Here is a 25,878-nt window from a genome sequence, read left to right as displayed (position 1 = left end):
GAGATAAACGTACTGTACGATGTATTTTGTCATCTGTAACGCATATGCTAAAGAAAATAGATACATTCCCGATACTACTGTCGAAATTAAATGAATAGATAAAAAGTACACTGTACTGAACATCTGATATGGTTGTTTGTCACCCCATATTTTCAACACATCCCAGAGACAGAAGAACAGCAGTTGTATCTTACAATGTGTCTCATCGTCTTCGGCTCCGTGCACAAACGCGGCTGAGTGGAAGCAGCAGAGCGACGTAGCAACGCTCTTCGCCACAGCTGCTGCTTTATCTCTACCAAAAGGCTCCAACTCCACCTCTGCACGCGAGCAGACTATAGCGGGGTGATCTGACTAGGCACTATACAGCGTTTTCGCTGCCGTGTCGAATAATTTATAAACTGAATTTCCCTCTAAATCATTTATCGAATAGAATTTTATCATAGACGGTCATATTCACGACATTCAAATGCTCTGGGACAGTGCCAAACACGCGCCCACATTAGAGAAATAGTCCACCATTGATTAGCGGCCGAGTGGACATGGCGGCAGACCCAGGGCAAACGCGCCGCTTTGCGACAAGCGGAGAACGGCGCACACAGTCGTCACTTTGCAAACACACTGCTTCAATCAGTCGTCCCCACACATAGTATTCCACGGTACTGCATTGTTGAAGGATGAAGTAGGGGCAGACGGTAGACGCGGAGAGGTCACTGTCCTTTTGTTTCAATGCACGGCACCAAATGTCGATCCTTGATACCTCGTATCACTGGTAGGCCGTGGTTCATTATTTACAATGACGAGCCTGTGGTCATAAATTGTTGTCACGGTGTGTGAGCAACGGAACGACCAAGTCTCAAACAGAATTTGAAATAGTCCAAATATACCAATAGTCCTACAAGGTAGGTCGTTCGGTAAATGATTTATAAATGCCACTTGTTTCAGTTGTCCTTGACAGCTGTCTTGTTCTTCAAAACACCAGATACAGTCCTGCTCTGAGATACAGCTTTTTAATGTAAAAACGTCGTAAAAGGATTTTACTTGTGATATTAATTCTCGTAGTGGCGTGTGGGATATGTAAGCGGTGTATGTAAGGCAACTGTTTCAACTTAGTGCTGTGTATACAAGGTGTCCGGAAATTCCCGTTACAGATTTCTAAGACATGTAGGGAGCATTGCGTACATAATATTTTGAATAGGAACGCATGTACGGAAACGTAATTTTCCATTCTACGACGGTTTCAATTCAGATCTTTAACTCAACCACTTCTGCTGGAGGAATTGATTATTCTGCCACGCAAACATTTTGGGCTGCACTCGTCTGGTATGGGACGTTCCCTAGGTGGGGGGGAGGGACTTCACTGGGGGCTGAACCGCATAATAACCCTGGGTTCGGTGTGGGGCGGCGGTGGGTGAGTGTACTGCTGTAGCCTGTCGTGGGGTTGTAAACTACTGAGGGCTACGGCGGGGACGAAGCCTCTCCGTAGTTTCTAGGTCCCTGGTTCAAAACACAATACACACGCATTCCCAAGTGCGCGTTTTGTCCTTTACGCATTGCGCTATCTCATACGATAATGTTAATGGCGTGGTGAAAACTATTCATATTGTTAGACAGATCATTCCTTTGCTCAGCAATAAGGTGATTAAGGAAGCAAGTGTTACACAGTTCTGGTGTGTATGGTGTATGAAGGTGAAAGTAACACCACCAGCCTGATAAAGAGCAATGAGAAAACGGGTTATTTCGCGACATGTAACTGCGATCGATACACTGGAAGAATGTTAAGGTGGACTGAATCCAAATCCTCATTTTTTCCTCAGTTACAACACTATAATTGCACACTTTCAGTTAGATTTATCCTTGTATGTTTGAGACAACGCTTCAACTCAATGATGTCGACATTAACTACATGCTAAACTATTACCATCACAGTCAGTATAAGCTGTTAAAGATGTACTACTAATGATGGTTATTATTTATATCCTTACGTGACAGTAACATGGGCTATAGAAAGAAAAAGAAAGGGAAACGCTAATTCGCCGATCTCTGCGTTGTAGCGACATGGTTAATTCTTTTATCAAACTATACGGGACACAAGTTTTGCTCAGAGAGCCATATCAGTAGCTCGGCATTCCATTTGTTTTCCCGCAGTTTTTATTTTGTCCGCAATCCGATTAACGGTTCATGGAGTTTGCAGCTACAATTCCCAGTTAAAACTCCGACGAAATTAACTGTTCCTGTACATTTGTTTTTCAGTGTTGTCGTCTGCTTCATCCGTACTAGTTCAGTGTCATTTTAGTATGTAAATGAAGAGATAATACTTTCTCACGTGGCGAATAATGCGACGAATATTCGCTTACTAAGTTCTTGGTCCCACGTACAAAATCATTAGCATGCAGAGTAAATAACAGCTACATTGTTTCCATCCATCAGGATTGATTGTTTCATCACGGTACCATAAAATTAAACTTGCAGAGGAACTTAGTCATCACCCGTCCGTTTGAAAGTGTTCGCAGTTGGTTTTTCTTGCCGCCCATCTAGTACAAGTCAAAGAGATGAGTAAATTTCGTTCCAGAAATATTTAATTTTCTTAAATAATCAGCATATGCTCCGGACGTTCACATGAGCTGCAGCTGGGATTAACAAACATGTTACATTATCTCAGCATCCTCTTTGGAAAAATCTATCTTGTTCTGGTTTCACTCCCAGCATACATATTACTTTATTACATGAATAAAGGCTCCATTTACTCCTAAAACTAACAACTGTTTACAGTTTTCTAATATGCAATGGCAAAAAACGCTTGCCACACATGCTTTTCTACCAACGGGAATGTGTCAGATGATGCGTTACTTAAGTAACAAGGTCGATGCTGCGATCCCCAGGGTTGTTATAGTAAGATAGTTCTTCCTTTTAAAGGTCACTACTTCCTATGCTTCCGCGTAGGGTATTCTCTAGTAGGGAAAGTTCCGGTAAACAAGCCTAGGAACGTGCTACTGTTGTTTGAGCTCCGTAATTACTGGTTGCGCCTCAAGTTCTGGCTCTAGAACAAACAGAATTTCGCCCTTTACAGCACCTTGTTGTCTGGCTAAGGTCTTGAGATCAAATGGAGTGCATGTCAACGAATTTAACAGCGCTGTATTTCATTTTAAGACACTCAACACCCCATATACAGGGTGTTACAAAAAGGTACGGCCAAACTTTCAGGAAACATTCCTCACACACAAAGAAAGAAAATATGTTATGTGGACATGTGTCCGGAAACGCTTCCTTTCCATGTTAGAGCTCATTTTATTACTTAAATCACATTAATCATGGAATGGAAACACACAGCAACAGAACGTACCAGCGTGACTTCAAACACTTTGTTACAGGAAATGTTCGAAATGTCCTCCGTTAGCGAGGATACATGCATCCACCCTCCGTCGCATGGAATCCCTGATGCGCTGATGCAGCACTGGAGAATGGCGTACTGTATCACAGCCGTCCACAATACGAGCACAAAGAGTCTCTACATTTGGTACCGGGGTTCCGTAGACAAGAGCTTTCAAACGCCCCCATAAATGAAAGTCAAGAGGGCTGAGGTCAGGAGAGCGTGGAGGCCATAGAATTGGTCCGCCTCTACCAATCCATCGGTCACGGAATCTGTTGTTGAGAAGCGTACGAACACTTCGACTGAAATGTGCAGGAGCTCCATCGTGCATGAACATGTTGTGTCGTACTTGTAAAGGCACATGTTCTAGCAGCACAAGTAGAGTATCCCGTATGAAATCATGATAACGTGCTCCATTGAGCGTAGGTGGAAGAACATGGGGCGCAATCAAGACATCACCAACAATGCCTGCCCAAACGTTCACAGAAAATCTGTGTTGATGACGTGATTGCACAATTGTGTGCGGATTCTCGTTAGCCCACACACGTTGATTGTGAAAATTTACAATTTGATCACGTTGGAATGAAGCCGCATCCGTAAAGAGAACATTTGCACTGAAATGAGGATTGACACATTGTTGGATGAACCATTCTCAGGAGTGTACCCGTGGAGGCCAATCAGCTGCTGCTAGTGCCTGCACAAGCTGTACGTGGTACGGAAACAACTGGTTCTCCCGTAGCGCTCTCCATACAGTGACGTGGTCAACGTTACCTTGTACAGCAGCAACTTCTCTGACGCTGACATTAGGGTTATCGTCAACTGCACGAAGAATTGTCTCGTCCATTGCAGGTGTCCTCGTAGTTCTAGGTCTTCCCCAGTCGCGAGTCATAGGCTGGAATGTTCCGTGCTCCCTAAGACGCCGATCAATTGCTTCGAACGTCTTCCTGTCGGAACACCTTTGTTCTGGAAATCTGTCTCGATACAAACGTATCGCGCCACGGCTATTGCCCCGTGCTAATTCATACATCAAATGGGCATCTGCCAACTCCGCATTTGTAAACATTGCACTGACTGCAAAACCACGTTCGTGATTATCACTAACCTGTTGATGCTACGTACTGATGTGCTTGATGCCAGTACTGTAGAGTAATGAGTCGCATGTCAACACAAGCACCGAAGTCAACATTACCTTCCTTCAATTGGGCCAACTGGCGGTGAATCGAGGTAGTACAGTACATACTGAATAAACTAAAATGAGCTCTAACATGGAAATTAAGCGTTTCCGGACACATGTCCACATAACATATTTTCTTTATTTGTGTGTGAGGAATGTTTCCTGAAAGTTTGGCCGTACCTTCTTGTAACACCCTATATATTTCCACTGTAAATGTTACGCTAATGTATTTTAATGTGTTGTACGTTGGCACAGTGGCAAATCCTACAGAAAGATCGCATATTCAGATATTATTTCTTTCACACAGAGGGGAGGAATAATATATAATATATGGTTACGATTCTTCACTGTGTTCCAAGTAAAAGAGGTAGCCTGAAAATGCCCCAAGGGCTCGATATTATTGTTTATTTGAAAAGAAAAAAAAGATAGCAGCCTACGTAGAAGAACGACTTCCTTCAATAACCCCTTCACGTCAGCATGCATATAATTTCCTTCAGTCGCAAATAACTTTATTTTAAATCAGAAGGAGCGACATTTAGTACCTTGTGGAACCATATTTGGTTAGTGGAGCATCCAGGTATGCTCTTCGGTAAAATTTCTTTATGTAACTGCGACATCGTAAGAAAGTTATCGACGTAACGTTAAGTCTCAAAGCTGATAAAACGCACTACAGGATGTTGCAAAGTACAGTAAATTACGCTAATTCCATAACATGGAATGGAAAGGAGGGGGTTCGGATCTCGCGACCGTGAAGTTTTGACCTGTCTGATTACAGCGTATAATCCATTCGAAACTGAAAGTATTATTCAGTAAACAGTCATTCGGTAAAGCATTTGCCTGAAAATCATTTTCCTTTGACATGCCTAAGTAACAGAGAATGCGAGTATGTTCTAGCAGATCTTAGAGACGTATGACATTAAAAGGAAAGGTGGAATTTTTTAGTCTCCTCGTAACCTGGTCAGTTACTCAAAATACACTCCTGGAAATGGAAAAAAGAACACATTGACACCGGTGTGTCAGACCCACCATACTTGCTCCGGACACTGCGAGAGGGCTGTATAAGCAATGATCACACGCACGGCACAGCGGACACACCAGGAACCGCGGTGTTGGCCGTCGAATGGCGCTAGCTGCGCAGCATTTGTGCACCGCCGCCGTCAGTGTCAGCCAGTTTGCCGTGGCATACGGAGCTCCATCGCAGTCTTTAACACTGGTAGCATGCCGCGACAGCGTGGACGTGAACCGTATGTGCAGTTGACGGACTTTGAGCGAGGGCGTATAGTGGGCATGCGGAAGGCCGGGTGGACGTACCGCCGAATTGCTCAACACGTGGGGCGTGAGGTCTCCACAGTACATCGATGTTGTCGCCAGTGGTCGGCGGAAGGTGCACGTGCCCGTCGACCTGGGACCGGACCGCAGCGACGCACGGATGCACGCCAAGACCGTAGGATCCTACGCAGTGCCGTAGGGGACCGCACCGCCACTTCCCAGCAAATTAGGGACACTGTTGCTCCTGGGGTAACGGCGAGGACCATTCGCAACCGTCTCCATGAAGCTGGGCTACGGTCCCGCACACCGTTAGGCCGTCTTCCGCTCACGCCCCAACATCGTGCAGCCCGCCTCCAGTGGTGTCGCGACAGGCGTGAATGGAGGGACGAATGGAGACGTGTCGTCTTCAGCGATGAGAGTCGCTTCTGCCTTGGTGCCAATGATGGTCGTATGCGTGTTTGGCGCCGTGCAGGTGAGCGCCACAATCAGGACTGCATACGACCGAGGCACACAGGGCCAACACCTGGCATCATGGTGTGGGGAGCGATCTCCTACACTGGCCGTACACCACTGATGATCGTCGAGGGGAGACTGAATAGTGCACGGTACATCCAAACCGTCATCGAACCCATCGTTCTACCATTCCTAGACCGGCAAGGGAACTTGCTGTTCCAACAGGACAATGCACGTCCGCATGCATCCCGTGCCACCCAACGTGCTCTAGAAGGTGTAAGTCAACTACCCTGGCCAGCAAGATCTCCGGATCTGTCCCCCATTGAGCATGTTTGGGACTGGATGAAGCGTCGTCTCACGCGGTCTGCACGTCCAGCACGAACGCTGGTCCAACTGAGGCGCCAGGTGGAAATGGCATGGCAAGCCGTTCCACAGGACTACATCCAGCATCTCTACGATCGTCTCCATGGGAGAATAGCAGCCTGCATTGCTGCGAAAGGTGGATATACACTGTACTAGTGCCGACATTGTGCATGCTCTGTTGCCTGTGTCTATGTGCCTGTGGTTCTGTCAGTGTGATCATGTGATGTATCTGACCCCAGGAATGTGTCAATAAAGTTTCCCCTTCCTGGGACAATGAATTCACGGTGTTCTTATTTCAATTTCCAGGAGTGTAGTAGTTTCAACCAAGGCAGAAAGTCATATTTTAGTGTCTGTGTGACACAGAAATTGATTGTGCCAAGAAACAATGTTTCAGCACAGAGATTACACTCCAGTCTTGTTAACAGGAAGTAGTATGACCGTGTTAGGCAGTGAGCTATGAAAAATTTAAAACTTTTATTTAACAACATTTTATTTTATGTCAAATCAGTCTTAGAAAACGTATAAGAGCAATACTATAAGATCTAACAACAAGTGTCTGAATAACAACAGATATTCAGTAACAGACAAATGTCCTCTCAATCAAGGCAAAACGCAAAAACCATTTTAATTAATACGGTCGCGTGGTTCCAGACTGTAGCGCCTAGAGCCGCTCGGCCACTCCGGCCGGCTGACTCGCGTTTCAGTGCCGTGTTTGGCTACGTGGTGTGTGGTATCAACGAAGACGCACGGGCGGTTTACTACGATAGAGGAGAGAGCCATGTGGTTAGATGTTGAACACCATAGGCGACACCATTGTAGAGGTTTTTATATTGACGACTATGTGGAGATGCACCTTGGAAGACACGGCTGCAACAAGGGGAGTAGCCACGATGTTTTAATTTTATTATCAATTTTATTGTGTCTGGTGCATGTTCCATTTTAGCGAGTTTTGACAGGTTCTTTTACTTTTTATTATTCTGATGATAGAAGCTTGTCTTCCGAAACGCGTCAATCTTAGTGTTTTACACTATAAACAAGTGGTTGAGACGATATATTTTTTAGCATTGACATTCACAACCACGAGCTCTCATCCAGTATGGATAAAACAACGTTCTTATTGTTCTGGCAGTCGCAAATAACTTTATTTTAAATCAGAAGGAGCGACATTTAGTACCTTGTGGAACCATATTTGGCCAATGTAATGTGTACACTGAGCTACTGTATTCTGAGCTCCCCAATTTTAAAACCATATGCCACAATGTACTCTTTGCCCGAAGTGACCGACTTCTAGCGACTTCATATGTTCCAGCCCTCGGTCACGGCGTTGTAAACAGATAGTACATAGCCTCTCAACCCGCGAATTCACATAGCCCTGTCAACCTGTGAAGTTTGAGTTCGCTTCCCCCTGTCCTTGTAGACAAGTGTAGACTGAGCTGTACCGTGTGTTCCGCAGGCCCACCGGAGGTGATCAACATCTACCTGCTGTCGCTGGCGGTGGCGGACCTGCTGCTGGGGCTGCTGGTGGTGCCGCTGTCGGTGTACGCGGCCATGGTGCAGCAGTGGGTGTACGGCGACCTGGTGTGCCGGCTGGTGGGCTACGTGGAGGTGACGCTGTGGAGCGTCAGCGTCTTCACCTTCATGTGGATGAGCGTGGACCGCTACCTGGCCGTGCAGCGGCCTCTGCGCTACGACACCGTGCAGAAGCACACGCACTGCCGCTGCTGGATGGTCTTCACCTGGGTGTCGGCCGCCATGCTCTGCTGCCCGCCGCTGCTCGGCTTCAACAAGCCCAGCTTCGACCGCGATGCCTACGTCTGCATGCTCGACTGGGGCAACATGGCTGCGTACTCTGTCACGGTCAGTTTCGCCACCGACTATAGTCTCTTAAAAGGGACACACAGAAAGTAAGCTCTGAAATGTAAGACACGCATAAACAGCAAAGAGAATGTTGTAAATATCAGTCGTGTACAGAAAGATCGTCACCTGACTTAGGGCAACGCCCTGTTGACGTAGCCATACTCCTCTGTCTCTCACCACCCTTACCATTTAGTTTTAGTTACTGCATTTCATCCAGCTGATAAAGCTCTGTAAATGGGTTTTCTGAGCCTGCCTCTTGATTTTTCCCCCAGTATTTTTCTTTATAAGAAGTCTTCTTATGAAGTTGTTATTAAGTTGGTGCATAAGGTGGTAGGCATTTTATTTGTATGTTGGTATTCCGTTTAGCTGGCCGGTGTGGCCGTGCGGTTCTAGGCGCTTCAGTCTGGAACCGCGTGACCGCTACGGTCGAAGGTTCGAATCCTGCCTCGGGCATGGATGTGTGTGATGTCCTTAGATTAGTTAGGTTTAAGTAGTTCTAAGTTCTAGGCGACTGATGACCTCAGAAGTTAAGTCGCATAGTGCTAAGAGCCATTTTGAAACATTTGGTATTCCGTTTGCAACAGTTTCATTTTTCTTTCTGGGCCACTGTTGCTGTTACAGTTTACGCATTGTCATTTTGTCATTTCAAGGTAGCGAGTAGAGCTGTGTACGCTAGAAAATGGAGTGCCATGTGGAGAAATCGGAAGATTTCCGACTTATTCTTTTCAGTTCAATACAGGGTTGACAGCAGCGGAAGCAGCCAGAATTTTCGTGGTATGTGGGGATAATGCCATTTGATAGAGCACAGCAAGAAAGTGCTTTTCTCGATTTAAGGAGAATATTTTTGACATTAGCGACTCTCCAATTACGGGAAGACCATCGGGGTTTGATGAAGATCGTCTAAATGCAATATCCACAATGATCCTCGACATACATTCAACGACTGCCATCCCGGTTATCCGTGTGGTCTATCGCACGGCTTCTCGAATTGGGATGCAGCGCCTGATCCCCGGCAGGAATCCGCGCGGCGGACTTTGTCGAGGTCCGGTAAGTCGGGCAGTCTGTGGATGTTTTTTAGGCGGTTTTCCATCTGCCTCGGCGAATTCGGGCTGGTTCCCCTTATTCCGCCACAGCTACACTATGTGGGCAATTGCTGCGCAAACAAGTTCTCCATTTACGCATTTACGCGTATACCACCATTACTACCACGCAAACATAGGGGTTACACTCGTCTGGTATGATCCGTTCCCTGGGATTGATGGGCGTGGGGGAGGGGGGGGGGAGGTCCACCGGGGGGCCAACCGCACAATAACCCTGAAAGAGTGGTTCGGTGTGGGGCGGTGGAGGGGTGAAGTGGACTGTGGTAGTCGTCGTGGAATTGTGGACCACTGCAGCTGCGGCGGGAACGGAGCCTCTCCGTCGTTTCTAGGTCCCCAGTTAACATACAATACAATACAATATGATACTCAACATCTGGCAAGTGTGATGAACTGTGGTCATCCCACCATTGTAACACATATGTATGCAATTAGTAACGTTCAAAAATCGGGTTTATGAGTACCGCAGGCCTAGACAAAATCACAAGAATCAGCAGGTGGCCATATGTGCATCTCTGCTTCCTCGTCATCAATTGGGTCTTGAACAATACCGACCATTCCTATCCTGCATCGTTACAGGTGACTAGAAATGGTGCCTTTATACTACCATAAGGAAAAGGAAAGGAAGTAACGGCTCAGCCCAAACAAAGCAGCAACTCTCCGTGCAAAGAACTGCGCGAATCCACAAAAGGTAATGCTATGCATCTGGTGGAACAGCGACGGTGTGGTGTACTACGTATTGCTTCCCCAAGGAGTAACCATCACTGCAGACATTGATTGTCAGCAACTGAGTCGTATTGCGGACGTAGTCCAAGAACGACCAGAAACATTGCGTGAAGTGACGCTACACCACGATAACGTCCGCTTGAATTCTGCTAGACTCATAAAAAGCACTCTACAGGAGTTGGGCTGGGAAGTCATTCAGCACCATCCTTATTCACCTGATCTTGCACCCTCAGATTTCCCCTTTTCCGCTCTCTATCGAACAACCTTCCAGATTAAAATGTGGCCCGAACACGGCCTGACAAATTCTTCGCCTCAAAAACCACTTGGCTTCCGCATCCGCGGAATCGAAAAGCTACCCCAGCTTTGGATGACTGTTGTAGATTGTGAAGCACAAAATAGTATTGATGACTGGAATTTATTTTACGTGTGTCTGTTGTGTTTATTGAACTTATGGAAAAACGCTACGAACTTATGTACCTACCCAATATATCGATTTAGTTGTCCAGTTAATCTCCTTCTCTGTTCTAATTAATTATTACCCTTTTCTCTTTAAGTTGTTTCGGGATGTGTTCACAACTTTCTTTTGGTCTGGGGTGTGTTCCTGATCCTTCTCTAAATCCTCATATTTATTTCTTGTATGTTTTTCTTTTCTTGTTTCCCCAGAGTCCAAACTCTGCGGTCTCTGAATAAAATGTTCCAAATAAATATCTTGTCGAATTCCTTGTTTCTATATTAAGGTAGTTGTACTTTAAGAAATTATCCTTATTCCGGAAAACTTCTTTGGAAATTGTAGTTCTTCTTCTAATATTCATTATACACAGAAGAAATTGGTACACCTGCCTAATATCGTGCAGGGCCCGCTCGAGCATTTAGAAGTGCAGCAGCATGTGGCCTGGACTCGACCTATGTCTGAATTAGTGCTCGAGGGAATTGATACCATGAATCCTGGAAGGCTTCCATAAATCAGTAACAGTACGAGGGCGTAGAGATCACTTGTGAACAGCACGTTGCAAGGCATCCCAAATTTGTAAACTGGCAGATTACGGCGCTGCGGAAGACAACGCCTATAGAAGAAAACAAATGTCTGGCGCAGTTGTTAGATCGGTCATTGCTGCTATACTGGCAGGTTATCAAGATTTAAGTGAGTCTGAACGTCGGCGAACGAGCTATGGAACACAGTACCTCCGACGCAATTGTCCAAGTCCGTCGGAACCCACAATGGACATGAATGGTCGCAGGTGATCAGACAGGATGCTTGCGTACGTGTCACCTGTCAGAGTCGTATCTAGACGTATCCGGTGTCCCATATCACTCCATCTGCACACGCGCCATACCATTACATAGCCTCCACCAGCTTGAAGATTCCCCTGTTGACACGTAGGGTCAATGGATTCATGAGGTTGCCTCCGTACCCGTACACGTCCATCCGCTCGATACAATTTGAAACGAGACTCGTCCGACCATACAACATGTTTCCAGTCATCTACAGTTCAATGTCGGTGTTGGCAGGCCAGGACGAGGCGTAAAGCTTTATGTGGTAGAATCAACTGGGCCTTCAGTTCCGAAAGCCCATATCGATGATGTATCCTTGAATGGTTCGCAAGCTGACACTTTTTAATGGCCCAGCATTGAAATTTGCAGCAATTTACGGAACGGTTGCACTTCGGTCACGTTGAACGATTGTCGTCAATCGTCGTTGGTTCCATTCTTGCGGGATTTTTTTCCGGCTGCAGGCATATTTGATGTTTCACTGGATTCCTGTCTGTACGGGAAGATCCCCGTTTCATCACTACGTCGGAGATGCTGTGTCCCGTCGCTCGCGCGCAGACTGTAACACCACATTCAAACTCACTTAAATCTTGATAACCTGCCATTGTAGCAGCAGTAGCCGATCTAACAACTGCGTGAGACCCTCATTGTCTTATATAGGCGTTACCGACCGCAGCGACGTATTCTACCTGTCTACATATCTCTGTAATTGAATATGCATGCCTATACCAGTTTCTTTGGCGCTTCATGTACTTCTGTTGCCATCTGTTATTGTATTTCCCAAGTATCAGATTTCATTTACATTTAAATCTACGCTCGAAAAGCCACCTCATGGTGTGTGATGGAAGGTACCAGAGACACCTCGCCCTTTTCCTCTTCTAGTTGCAAAATGTTCGCGGAAGAACGATTGCTTTTAGGCCTCCGTTAAGCTCAAATCTCTCTAATTTTGTTTTCATATTCTTCTCGCGAGATGTTATAGGAGGAAGCAATGCACTGATTGAATCATCTAGGAACGTACGCTCTCGGAATTTTTACATTGAACCATACCGCGATACAGAACGGCTCTCTTGCGGAGTCTACCACTGGAGTTGACTGAGCATCTCCGTGGCTCCTCGCGGTTACTAAATGAACCTGTGACGAAACGCGCTGCTCCCCTTCTCGATCTTCTCTGTCTCTTCTATAATACTACCTGGTATGGATTCAAGACTGAGGAGCAATATCCAAGAACTGGCCAAGGAATGTTGAATTTGCATTGTATTTGTTATATTGGTATTTGCTTTCAACAGTCTTTTCCATTTATTTCTCACCATTATCTTAATCTCGTTTTCTCAGTTCGTGGTTGTCGAAGGCACCATACCAAACGTTTTGTGGCTACGTCAGCAAATCGAGAACAATCCATTTATTTGTCGTCAATTTTGATCCCCGTGGTACCGCTTTGCATGATTAATATCGCACATCCTATATATAAATAAAATGAATACGGAGAGATGGCATAGCCTTATCGTACGTCTCTTATTATTCTAGCCTCCTACTTAATGCCATTGACATCTATTTCTGTACTCTGATTTTTGTATGGGTTGAGGATTAACCTTCTATCTCTCCAATTCATTCCAAGTTATTCAGTTAGTCAAGCAGTATCGTCCAATCCACTACATCAAGCGGATTGCCTGGACCAATGAATGCGGCACACATACGTCTTCCTGTTCATCTCGGCTCTTCTTTCAAAAATCATTCGTAATGGCGTGGTAGTTTACCGTGTTCCTTTTTCCTTCTTAATTCCAAACTGATTTTCTCCTAAAATTTGGGCAATGTTGCCTTTTACTCGTAATGTATCTTTAGTAATACTGAGTAGAATTTTTGAAACGTGGCTTTGTAGTCTCAAGGGAGAGAGACCGGTTCATATTTTTCACAACAGAAAATTTTACAGCCAAAATGCTCCTTAGGGACATGTCATTTCAGTAAATGGTTTTCATCTATTTATTTACTTATTCCGTTAGTAAACTGTGTGTCATTTCCAGTCACACATGACACTCTATTCACTCTATTTCTTCCTTCACTTGGTTTCAAACAACATATCTGTTCCAAAAACTACCGAATCCCACAGATGACGAGGAAACTTTCACTCTACCGGTAGGTTGCAATATAGTTCATTAGTTCCTTTAATTAAAGTGACCCTAAAACAAACTTCGCCTAAGAAATAATAGAAAATGGTTGTTTACACTGTCAGAAGAAGGGAAGGTGATTATTTACGATTCCTAATAAGAGTTGTTCCATCTTGGGCAAATGAAACCTGTTATAATTATTTTAAGTACGAAAGTGTCTTGCCCGCTACCCATCGAGGTCATCTAGCTGTAGAGCTCTATATCTGCACACAATCAATGACTGAAGGTTAACTAATCTAATAAGTATGAAATAACAAGGCACTACAGCAAGAATACCGTATAATGGAAATTATATTTTCGCACTCGGTGACAAACTGCAGGCCACGTTACAAAATTATGTGATCGATATTTCATCGTTTGTCCTCACTTTGTTATCTAAAACCAACTTCTACACCTAGATACCGAACTACGTTAAGTCAATCTCGGTTACGACGTTTTATTATTTGATAATGCGATCACGGTGGATTTTGGTAATTCACTGTTGTATTCTAGGTGCACCCAAAATTATGTAGCACGTCCGCATGTCGGCCTGAGTGAAGTGTATATGCCGTTGCATTCTACTGTATTTTAACCACTTCACTGAAACTCCATATGAACCTTCGATGACGAGTAAGGGAAGAAGGCAGGAACGTTAGTGGTTCAAATGGCTCTGAGCACTATGGGACTTAACTGCTGAGGTCATCAGTCCCCTAGAACTTAGAACTACTTAAACCTAACTAACCTAATGACATCACACACATCCATGCCCGAGGCAGGATTCGAACCTGCGACCGTAGGAACGTTAGTGTTTAACATGCCTTCGCCAAGGCGATCATCAGGAGCGGGCCGCAGTATTGGCCTTAAGCGATATAGTGATCTCAAGGGAAACCTATATTAGGATGACCGGACGCGAGTTTGCACGTTCATCCTCACGAATACGAGTCCATCGTGCTTACCATTGCGCTACCTCGCGCGGTACGAATAGAGGAAGACCTACGTACCTCACACTAACTTTTATTTTGGGTAGTTTGACTCTGTGAGAACTGTAAGTATTAACATATATTATTTCATGTAAATGCTTAGCTTCTTTGACAAATAATTATTTATTGCACTGTTCGTAATTTTTGCTATTCGACATTCCTTCTTCAGCGATTCGTACTTCTGCAACCTTTTCATTCGTTAACTTCAAACATCGATTTGAAATAAACGCCAAGTGTTAGAGATCAGTGTTCCTGTTGCTTGGTTCAACACACACAAGTCCATATCTTAAAATCATTTTACTGGTTTTTTTAACCCTTCAAATGTTGCAGTATGTCCTTGCAAATATAGGTTGTATAAGTTGTATAGTCATAAAAATGAAGTGACACAATTACTAATTTTGTGTATATTTTGTGTAAATAAACAGAAGCGGCGAGTGAAATCCTGTATCAAAGCCCGGAATCGAACCTAGGTCGCCTGCTTACTCGACAGATGCACTAGCCCCTAAGTCACCTTGACACAGCGGTTCGCACAACTGGATCGAGAGGGGAGACGTGCCATGGTAATTCTTGCAGGCGGCTTAGTGTCTGGGGCACCTGCCTAGTAAGTAGGAGACCCGGCTTCGATTCCCGGCCTTTCTGCAAGTTTTCCTTAGCCCCTTCAGTCTGTACACATAAAATCGATAGTCTTATATGGTATGAGATTGGTGACAACAATGACTCTCTGAATATGCTACCTCAGATTCCTTAAGCATTTCCTTCTTTCGCTGAATTTGAGCCACTTCTCTAATAGTGTCACCATCATCGCCATTTTAGGCTGTAACCTCAGTTCTGTGCTCCAGAAGGGGGTATACGTTATCTGTTGACAAACAATTCAGTCTGATTGTCTCGCTGTAGTATGTTAGAGCTCACTACCAATCACGATGGTAAAATAAAATTTAAAACATAAAGTGTAGGATAGTAGGATAACAGGGCTGACGATGCAATACTACTCGTAGCAAGTAAGGAAATTTAGAACCGTATAATCTGTGTACGACAAACTTCAAGTTAAGAATAACGAAAGCAGAGATAAATGTAACAAACTGTAGTAAGAAATTAACAGCGACGTGCTAAATCTCTGTATCTGGATTAACTGCGAGATGTGTGCGCTATGCAGAGTTTTTCAAAACAGTAGGGGCAAAAGAAGATAAAGGATCTACAACTCACTGTATTCGAATAAGGAACCAGAGTGATTTATATAATAAAAAAGGCTACTTTTTTCAATGTACAGCACCATGCGTTTCGATGAATTTATTCTCATTATCAAGTGCAAATGTGTACGTCTACATTTTATATGATGTTTCCATGTGTGTTGTTCTGTCTCTCTTGCCATGTCATCGTCTTTTTCTAATTTTGCTAGTCCAGCCCCGTTAGCTGAGTTGTTAGCGCAGCGGAATGCCAGGCCAAGGGACCCGGATTCGATTCCCAGCTGAGACAGGAGATTTTCTCCGCTCAGGGACTGGGTGTTGTGTTGTCCTCATCATCATTTCATCCCCATCTCCGACGTGCCAGTCGCCCAGTGTGGCGTCGAATGTAATAAGTACTTGCCCTCGGCGGTCAAACTTCCCCAAATTGGGGACTCCCGGCCCACGATGCCGTACGCTTATTTCCATTTTCTGATTTTGCTGCAAATGGAAAATCTGAAAATATTAAACTTGTGTTTTTTTACATGCTAATGTCAGAAAATAATTTTTTCCGTCTGCTACCGTGTACAGTGTGTCTTTCGTAGTGCAGATAGTCAAACATACGCAAAACATCATTCACGCAGCCAGAATGAATTTTCCCTCTGCAGCAGATTGTGCTCTAATATGAAACTTCCTGTGCCGGACAGGGACCCGAAGCCACGATCTTTGCCTTCGGTGGACAAAGTCTCTGGAAACTGAGCTACCCGAACACGGCTCGCAACCCTTACTCACAACTTTGCTTCCGCCAGTATCTCGTCTCCTATCTTCCAAACTTCGCAGTTATTCCGTGCAACGTGCGAGACTAGCATTCCTGGAGGAATGGATATTGCAAGGATATGCCTTAACCACAATCTAACATTCTGGAAACAATCTCACACGCTGTGGCTAAGCAATGTCTCCGCAATACCTATTCTTCCGAGAGTGCTACTCTCGTAAGTTACACGGGAGAACTGTGATGCCTGAAAGGTAGGAAATGAGGTACTGGCGGAAGTAAAGCTGTTAAGACGGATCGTAAGTCATGCTGTGTTGGTAGACCATTTGTCCACGAAACGTGAAGATAGTGCGTTCGAGTCCCGATCCGACACACAGTTTTGATCTTCCAGGGAGTTTCATAACAGCACACGCTTTTTGTTTATGTGAAATCAAAGTATCCTACAAATGTTTTACGATATTCTAACATCAGCATCTTAAAAACCATAGGGTTTATATTTCCAGATATTCCAGTTACAGTAACGCCGCGAAGAGACGACTGCAGGGAAAGAGAGACAGAACAACACATATGTAAACGTCACATAAAACATTAGTATAATGTTTGAACTTGACAAAGAGTATAAATTCTTGGAATGCGTTGCGTTATGCATGAAAAAAGTAACTGATTCAGTGTTTTATTATTTAAATCATGTATGTCAATTGCAGGTTACATAAAATCATTGATTATTATGAATAAAATTAAGGAACCAATTGCCAGAAACGTATTTTTCCAGCATTACGTCTTACTGAATTAATGATACACGTTATGTATTTTAGTGTTTTATGACAAACAACTGTCTGCTGCCAGATACAATTAATGTCAGTTGTTCTCATAGCGCAGGTGATAGCGAACGAGACTGCACAAACTTTGGCTCGACTTCGATCTTTATTACCGTCTCATGTCCAAATTTTGTATCGTTACTTTATTCGGTTTTAGGAAACCAAAGTACACATTTGGCGACACCGTTTAGGGCGGTCCGCTTGAATTTGCACGCACAATGGCCTGATTGGCTAACTTCAGTGCTAATTAATTCCGAAACGGCGCACCATATCGAAATTTTTTCTTAACAATTGTTCCTCAGCACAACCTACCCTGCAACACACTTACAAACTTTCCAGACTGTTTCTGACCGCTCTGTACGCGCGGGGAAGTTTAAAACTGTCTGCCAAACAGTCTACAGACAGATCTTAGGATATACGGTTCCTAAGTACTTGTAACTTCATGCAAGGTAAGGTAGCGTATCACAGTGATTTCTATAATTAACAGTGGCTAATTTTATGGTTAACGAAGTGAAGTCCAATAGCTATCTAAGTGTTCTACATAAAAAAGGTACAGTTTATTTGCAGACGACCTGGCTCTCCTAGTAAACAGTGAAGAGCATTACTAGAATCTGTGTTTAAATTGAATAACGTTTTACAGACTTACAGAATCTGTAAATGAAGCACAACTAATGGCTCTGGAAGAGAAAACTCGTAAGAAGGACAAAAATGTGATAAACAATAAAATAATAGAGGGCAGAGATGTCAAGACACAAAACTAATTGTTCAAAATATACAGAACTATAATGCTATAAATGGTTGTATAAGGAGGTATCTTGGCAGAACCGTGAGAAAAAGATAATACTAAGACTACATACCGTGGTGGTTAGGCCTGCTCTTAAGAATGGTGGTAAAAACTGAACTCTAAGAAAAGGAGAGGAATGAAGAATCGAAACAGCTGAGACGAGGTCTCTGAGGTCACTTCTTGGACTAACGTTAAGAGACAGAATGTGGAGTAAAGACATGAGACAACAACTAGATGTGAAAACAACAATGACGTAAGCGATTAGGCAACACCAAAATAAAAAGAAAGGTCTGATCACATCAAAAGAGTTCCACCTGAGTTCCTGCCTTGGCGAGTATTACATTTTTTGAAAAGCTAAAGGACGGGTGTAGAACGACCAGTGTACGGATGGAAATAACTGTTTTGCCAGATTCTTTTGGCAATACCCTCTCCTTGAAATAGAAGAAGAAGGTTACATAAGTTAGGGTATAAAAATAAAGCTTATACAAAATATGAACCACCCAAGGTCGGCATAATTACCTATAACCATGGCATATCAGCAACTACTAGAAATAAAAAGGAAAATGAGGGCATCCTAAAGTAACGCATGTGGTATACGGGGAAAGAGAAGCGTATAACGCAAACGTTATTAATGTGTGCCTGAAAGTGTAAGGAACGAAAGCGAGAGAAAATAGAGCGATGTCACACATATAATCAGGTACAAAAGTTTTTTATATAAATACCTGGGCATAAAAGAGTCATAAATACACGATGATTGCTGAATAATAATAGCATGGCAGTGCCACGTTTAGTAAGTACCATAGTAAAGCAGTTTGTTACAATAATATTTTGGTTTTGCTCTGTTGTTAAATGTCTTCATGAACGCCATTTTCCAGACGCTCTTTAAAGTAGCCGTATTGTGATCTTAACTTAAACAGGAGACAATGTCATTCCGTGACGCTTACAAAATTCTTTGCCTTAGACGAACCGTCATAAATGGAAACTGATCCTAAGTCGGCGAACGCTAGCGAGATATCTGCCCCTTTATTTGCAATAGCCATAGGTGGTTGAGGTTAAAGGTGGATGTATTGCTCTCGAATATTATCCTCATGAAGGAAATCGAAAGATAGAATGACAGAGAAAGAGCACAGTACAGTACTGGATGTCCATCGATGAACGATATATTAAAAATGGCTCACTCCATAAACTAACCAGAAGAACAATCACAGTCTCTTTTACGTTAGGTATTAGTAGCTTTTGTGAATGAAGGGAGCCCCATTTGTCAAACGTTGAGGGAAGTTCACTATTCAGAAAAGAATTCAACCGATTCTGTGTGACATTTACATTGTAGATGAGACATGATGTCTGGTTTGGGGGCGATCAAATGCGTGGTCATCACGGCCCTTACAATGTCCCAATTGTTACACAGTCAAATTTTTTACACAGTCCACTACAGTCACTGCACGAATGATGATGGTGATGATGAAATGATGAGGACAACACAAAGACTCAGTCCCCTGGCAGAGAAAAATCCCGAACGCGGCCGGGATCCAGAGGCAGAAACGATAGCCACTATACCACGAGCTGCGGACGTAGGAGACATGGATCCTCCTCTTCAGACCAAGGACAGAGCACCAATTCAGGCCTCGCATTAAATTTCGTTTCCAGGAAAGACTATGGTCAGTGTCTCCCAGAATGCTAACGAGATTGATCTTAATGAGTAAATTTATAACCGTCAAATAGAACTCAAGTCTTCATGAGTAACTAAATAAAAAACAGATGCTTACAGGTTTTGATCACGAAATAAAAAAAAAGTAAGACAATGCACTTGTCCAGAAATATGTTTCGGAAATTGGAAAACTGAAGAATGTTAAGCACGAATTTTTGGTATCTTCATTTTATATACCAGATATGGCCCAATCTTGTTATCTATGTACATCGATTCCCAAAGGCATTTGAAACTGGAAAACCTTACGTACAGGTACAATAAAAATATTATCAAGAGCGGTAGATGAGTTTTTTATAGCCCTTCTACGATTGCACAACAGGTATGGAAACAATTAACCAAAAAGCCTTTGACGAGTAGTTTTGATCTGAAGAAACGCAATTTATTGCTGCCAAGTCAGTCTATGTTTACCAGATGAACATAATATAGCGCCCTACGTGGTACAGCATTCACAAATAGATAATTGTCTTGGCATTCGACGGACAAATACCGGAGACATATAATAGAAGTTTACAAAGCCTGGAAACGGAAAGAAGATCAAGGTTTAACGTCACATTGACGTTGAGGTTATTAGTGATGGACCACAAGCTCATAGAGAAATCACGGAAATGTTTGGCGCGGATTTTCTGGCGAAGGTTTGGATCTCTAACCTCCTGAATGTGTTATCTACTGATCCACTTCGCTCGTTACAAGGTTTACTGTAAGCAAACCGGTCTATTGTTGGGTGGAGTACCTTGCAAGAAAGAAAAACAAGACGTAAGAAAAACTGAAACGCGGATTACATCAGTAGACGTATCACAAAAATTGCACTATTAGTTGTGCGTTACCTCTCTAGTGATATTTCTTACGTTCAGTAATTTTGTTTTGCCAGTACTGTGGCGCCATTTAACAGAAATTGAAAATGTGTTACGTAATAACCGACCAACGCAACCCGGATACAAAAACTTCATCTCAGGTAACTGAAGCTGCCCTACGTACTGCTGCTGACGCAGTGATACCTATCGCGCTTGGTTCTCTTCAAATGGTCACGTAACACCGTGCTGTTACACAGACCGGCTTTCCTATTGCAAGTCTGTCAATAATACCTAGGTAACGTATTTGAAAGCAGAGCTAGCCTGTAATTAACCTTGGCTGGTAGCGTGATGCTACTTTATTCTTGGCTCTCTCCCGGTGCAGCGTTACGTGAGGTTCGCTGTCAGAATCGCTTCACTCACGGATTACAGGTAATGCCCTCCCATTATCCTGCCACTGATGGTATCACGAAGACACGAAAATTGCTGCCACTTTCAGGAGGAGAATGCCTGCGCTCAGTAGCGAAGGGCGCACTGAAGTTAACTGCAGTATAATTTATAGGGTCATCCTCAACAGTTTCACATAATTCGCTGTAAATTCCAATGCTGCTGTGCGACTGAAATAGCATTGAATAGAAGCGTAAAATAAGCATCTGTTTATCATATTCGTTAACTCCAATTGTACATATTTTCAAACTTGTAGTAGAGCATTTTTTGTTGCGTAATTGCTGAACACACTCTCAGATAGTAAGAACCCTCTGTCCGTCATTTTCGTTCACTTATCCGTAGGAGACGGGTGGAGATCTATGGTCATTGAAAGAGCAATTTCAATAATATATTGGACAAAACAGTAGTGTATAAAAGTTTATTTTATTGCTAGTTCGGTATTGGCTTAATGTCCAATTTCAATGACCCTGTTTATGGAAGACGAATGACCTGTGTAATTAATTTCAAATCAGTGTAATAAATGGTCGACATCGAGAGAGGCAGTAACAGTAATAAAAAAATCTAAGATATAATTATAAATTGGTATAATGAATCGCCCTTTCAGAGTAAACTGGTCAACATTTTTTCCTGTCGAGTTCTACCAACATTTATGATTAATCGCTAGTGGGGTTACTGAAGTATAGGAATGGGATGAAATAGGTTCTCCAGTGTTTGATTTACTTCGAGTAACCATACTACCATTTTTATTCATTCATAGTTATCCCTACAGACGTAAATGGTCCCTTCCTTTCTTTTCTTACGGTACGCAGTTACGTATAACAGATGCTATAGCTGAAACTTCCTGACAGAATAAAACTGTGTGTCGGATCGAGACTCGAACTCAGGACCTTTCGCGGGCAGGTGCTCTAACATCTGAGCTACCCAAGCACGACTCACGCCCCGTCCTCACAGCTTTACTTCTTCCAGTACCTCGACTCCTACCTTCCAAACTTCACAGAAGCTCTCCTGCGAAACTTGCAGAACTAGCACTCCCTGAAGAAAGGATATTGCGGAGACATGGTTTAGCCACAGCCTGGGGGATGTTTCCAGAATGAAATTTTCACTCTGCAGCTGATGTGCACTGATATGAAACTTCCTGACATTAAAACCGTGTACCGGATCGAGACTCGAACTCGGGTAGGAGACGAGGTACTGGCAGAAGTAAAGCTGTCAGGACGGGCGTGAGTCGTGCTTGGGCAGCTCAGTTGGTAGAGCACTTGCCCGCGAAAGGCAAAGGTCCCGAGTTCGAGTCTCGATCCGGCACACAGTTTTAATCTGTCAGGAAGTTTGGTATCAGCGCACACTCCGCTCCAGAGTGAAAATCTCATTCTGGAGATGCTGTAGCTGCTGAACTGCTGTAACACAACTACACAACATTAAAATCATGTGGAACTTAAGGGTGGAAACCCTACTAGGATTCTACTGCCTACATGGAAAAATTCGTTCATTCGTATCTCACGCAGTACCTTCCCCACGCAAGGTGTCAATGTTTGGTCCGAGGCGAAAACTGGGTCTGTCATGTAGCCTGTTCCTCTTGTACAGTTCAGAGTCAGTTTCACTGGTTGCATCATGCTTTCAGTTTTTGTACCCACCATTGCTGTGAAGCGCAAACATCAGATTAGCAAAGTTTCTCCAATGACTACCATTTGTAGGAGAAATACAGAAGTACTAGCAATTTTTCAGTCGCCGAATAGACAACATACATGAACAAGGACATTGGGAGGGAAGGCGATGTGGGACATTTCCGCTCCATCATCGGTTCCATTGGCTAATACTCATCGTGTTTCTCTATAAGATCCGGAACTATGATCTTTAATTTATAGAAAACGTAATCTGTAAGTCCTTAAAAATGGGTAGTCTGTAGCGTCCAGATTATGCTGAGAATTTTTGGGATAATACATCTGCGTGCGATAAACCGTCTTTGTCTGATAGAAGATTCATTTGTTAGTCACACTTAATCTCATTCCAAAATTTAACCACAATTTAATTAACAAATTCGTTAAAGAGTTCGTTTGTTTTAGTACATAAATGTGAACTAATCGCATTGCCTATTATATTTCACAAGTACAAACCTACGCTCCTCTCGTGTCAGTAGTGACGAAGTACCTGAACCGTGTAGTGCGATCGTTTAGCTAAGAACTTTATCCACAAAGTTATTGATGACTAGTGCATGTACAACAGTATGCCAAAAATAACCAAGGACACAAGAAGTTATGTTCCTAACGTACAATTTTCGGACGCGCATGTTACTACGGGAGACGGTACTACGTCAAAAAGTGAGATTTTATTTTGCTTATCACGTACACATTGGCGAGGTATGTTATTACGTCAGCCTGCTAGAAGTGCCACATATTCCTTTCGAGCAATATTCATTTCTAGACTCTCATCGGCTAGATGGGGTGAAGGTATCTATTTTTTCTAGGTCTCCAGGAGTATGCAGAACCGAAGTATCTATAATTATTCCCACAGCTGCTGTAGCATACAAGGGAGAATTTTCGCATAACAGGGGCAGGCATCCGACGATTGATGTACCACAGACGTTCAGTTGGGTTAAGAATATGGGATATAGGTATTAATGTTGTCTCTGAGCCACATGCTGTCTCTTTCAGCTACTGTCAAGGCACTTTATCGTGCTGAAAGTGAATTTAGTTCCCAGGGAAGACGATAACCTTGCACAAATGAATGCGATCTCTAGGGACTGATTCTTCACCACCACGACGAAAAGTGAGATCTTAACAGAGTAACTGTTCCAGCGAATTCCATAGAACCTAAACCAATTCCCCTTCCCGTCTTCGTATCGCGGGATTAGCCGAGCGGTCTCGGGCGCCGCAGTCATGGACTGTACGGCTGCTCCCGGCGGAGGTTCGAGTCCTCCCTCGGGCATGGGTGTGTGTGTTTGTCCTTAGGATAATTTAGGCTAAGTAGTGTGTAAGCTTAGGGACTGATAACCTTAGCAGTTAAGTCCCATAAGATTTCACACACATTTGAACATTTTTCCGTCTTGAGTTCCATCGGACTTACAGTACTGGTAGCATCATAGAAATGCTTTTCCATAATGCGAGTAATGGGTCCACACGCATAACATTTTCACGAAAGAAGAACTCGAAAGTTTCACTAATTTCATCGCTTCAGAATTACTTCGCCATGAACCACGAAGCTGATAGTGATTCCTTTCAAAAAAGAAGGGTTCAAATGGCTCTGAGCACTATGCGACTTAACTTCTGAGGTCATCAGTCCCCTAGAACTTAGAACTACTTAAACCTAACTAACCTAATGACATCACACACATCCATGCCCGAGGCAGGATTCGAACCTGCGACCGTAGGAACGTTAGTGTTTAACATGCCTTCGCCAAGGCGATCATCAGGAGCGGGCCGCAGTATTGGCCTTAAGCGATATAGTGATCTCAAGGGAAACCTATATTAGGATGACCGGACGCGAGTTTGCACGTTCATCCTCACGAATACGAGTCCATCGTGCTTACCATTGCGCTACCTCGCGCGGTACGAATAGAGGAAGACCTACGTACCTCACACTAACTTTTATTTTGGGTAGTTTGACTCTGTGAGAACTGTAAGTATTAACATATATTATTTCATGTAAATGCTTAGCTTCTTTGACAAATAATTATTTATTGCACTGTTCGTAATTTTTGCTATTCGACATTCCTTCTTCAGCGATTCGTACTTCTGCAACCTTTTCATTCGTTAACTTCAAACATCGATTTGAAATAAACGCCAAGTGTTAGAGATCAGTGTTCCTGTTGCTTGGTTCAACACACACAAGTCCATATCTTAAAATCATTTTACTGGTTTTTTTAACCCTTCAAATGTTGCAGTATGTCCTTGCAAATATAGGTTGTATAAGTTGTATAGTCATAAAAATGAAGTGACACAATTACTAATTTTGTGTATATTTTGTGTAAATAAACAGAAGCGGCGAGTGAAATCCTGTATCAAAGCCCGGAATCGAACCTAGGTCGCCTGCTTACTCGACAGATGCACTAGCCCCTAAGTCACCTTGACACAGCGGTTCGCACAACTGGATCGAGAGGGGAGACGTGCCATGGTAATTCTTGCAGGCGGCTTAGTGTCTGGGGCACCTGCCTAGTAAGTAGGAGACCCGGCTTCGATTCCCGGCCTTTCTGCAAGTTTTCCTTAGCCCCTTCAGTCTGTACACATAAAATCGATAGTCTTATATGGTATGAGATTGGTGACAACAATGACTCTCTGAATATGCTACCTCAGATTCCTTAAGCATTTCCTTCTTTCGCTGAATTTGAGCCACTTCTCTAATAGTGTCACCATCATCGCCATTTTAGGCTGTAACCTCAGTTCTGTGCTCCAGAAGGGGGTATACGTTATCTGTTGACAAACAATTCAGTCTGATTGTCTCGCTGTAGTATGTTAGAGCTCACTACCAATCACGATGGTAAAATAAAATTTAAAACATAAAGTGTAGGATAGTAGGATAACAGGGCTGACGATGCAATACTACTCGTAGCAAGTAAGGAAATTTAGAACCGTATAATCTGTGTACGACAAACTTCAAGTTAAGAATAACGAAAGCAGAGATAAATGTAACAAACTGTAGTAAGAAATTAACAGCGACGTGCTAAATCTCTGTATCTGGATTAACTGCGAGATGTGTGCGCTATGCAGAGTTT

The 25,878-nt window shown here is 43.4% G+C and overlaps 1 protein-coding gene across 1 annotated transcript in view; it reads left to right on the top strand.

The window, feature by feature from the left end:
- LOC126187694 (G-protein coupled receptor 52-like) overlaps positions 1 to 25,878 on the top strand; it is a 163,433-nt gene that overhangs the window by 117,520 nt on the left and 20,035 nt on the right. Inside the window, exon 2 of the mRNA XM_049928936.1 lies at positions 8,080 to 8,483. Coding sequence (XP_049784893.1) covers positions 8,080 to 8,483 — 404 coding nt within the window. The remainder of the gene's footprint in view (positions 1 to 8,079; positions 8,484 to 25,878) is intronic.

This window comes from Schistocerca cancellata, chromosome 5 (assembly GCF_023864275.1).
Source record: "Schistocerca cancellata isolate TAMUIC-IGC-003103 chromosome 5, iqSchCanc2.1, whole genome shotgun sequence".
In the NCBI taxonomy this organism is placed as follows: domain Eukaryota; kingdom Metazoa; phylum Arthropoda; class Insecta; order Orthoptera; family Acrididae; genus Schistocerca; species Schistocerca cancellata.
The sequence above is the reverse complement of the archived record's forward strand: the minus strand, read 5'-3'. Positions and strand labels throughout refer to the sequence as shown.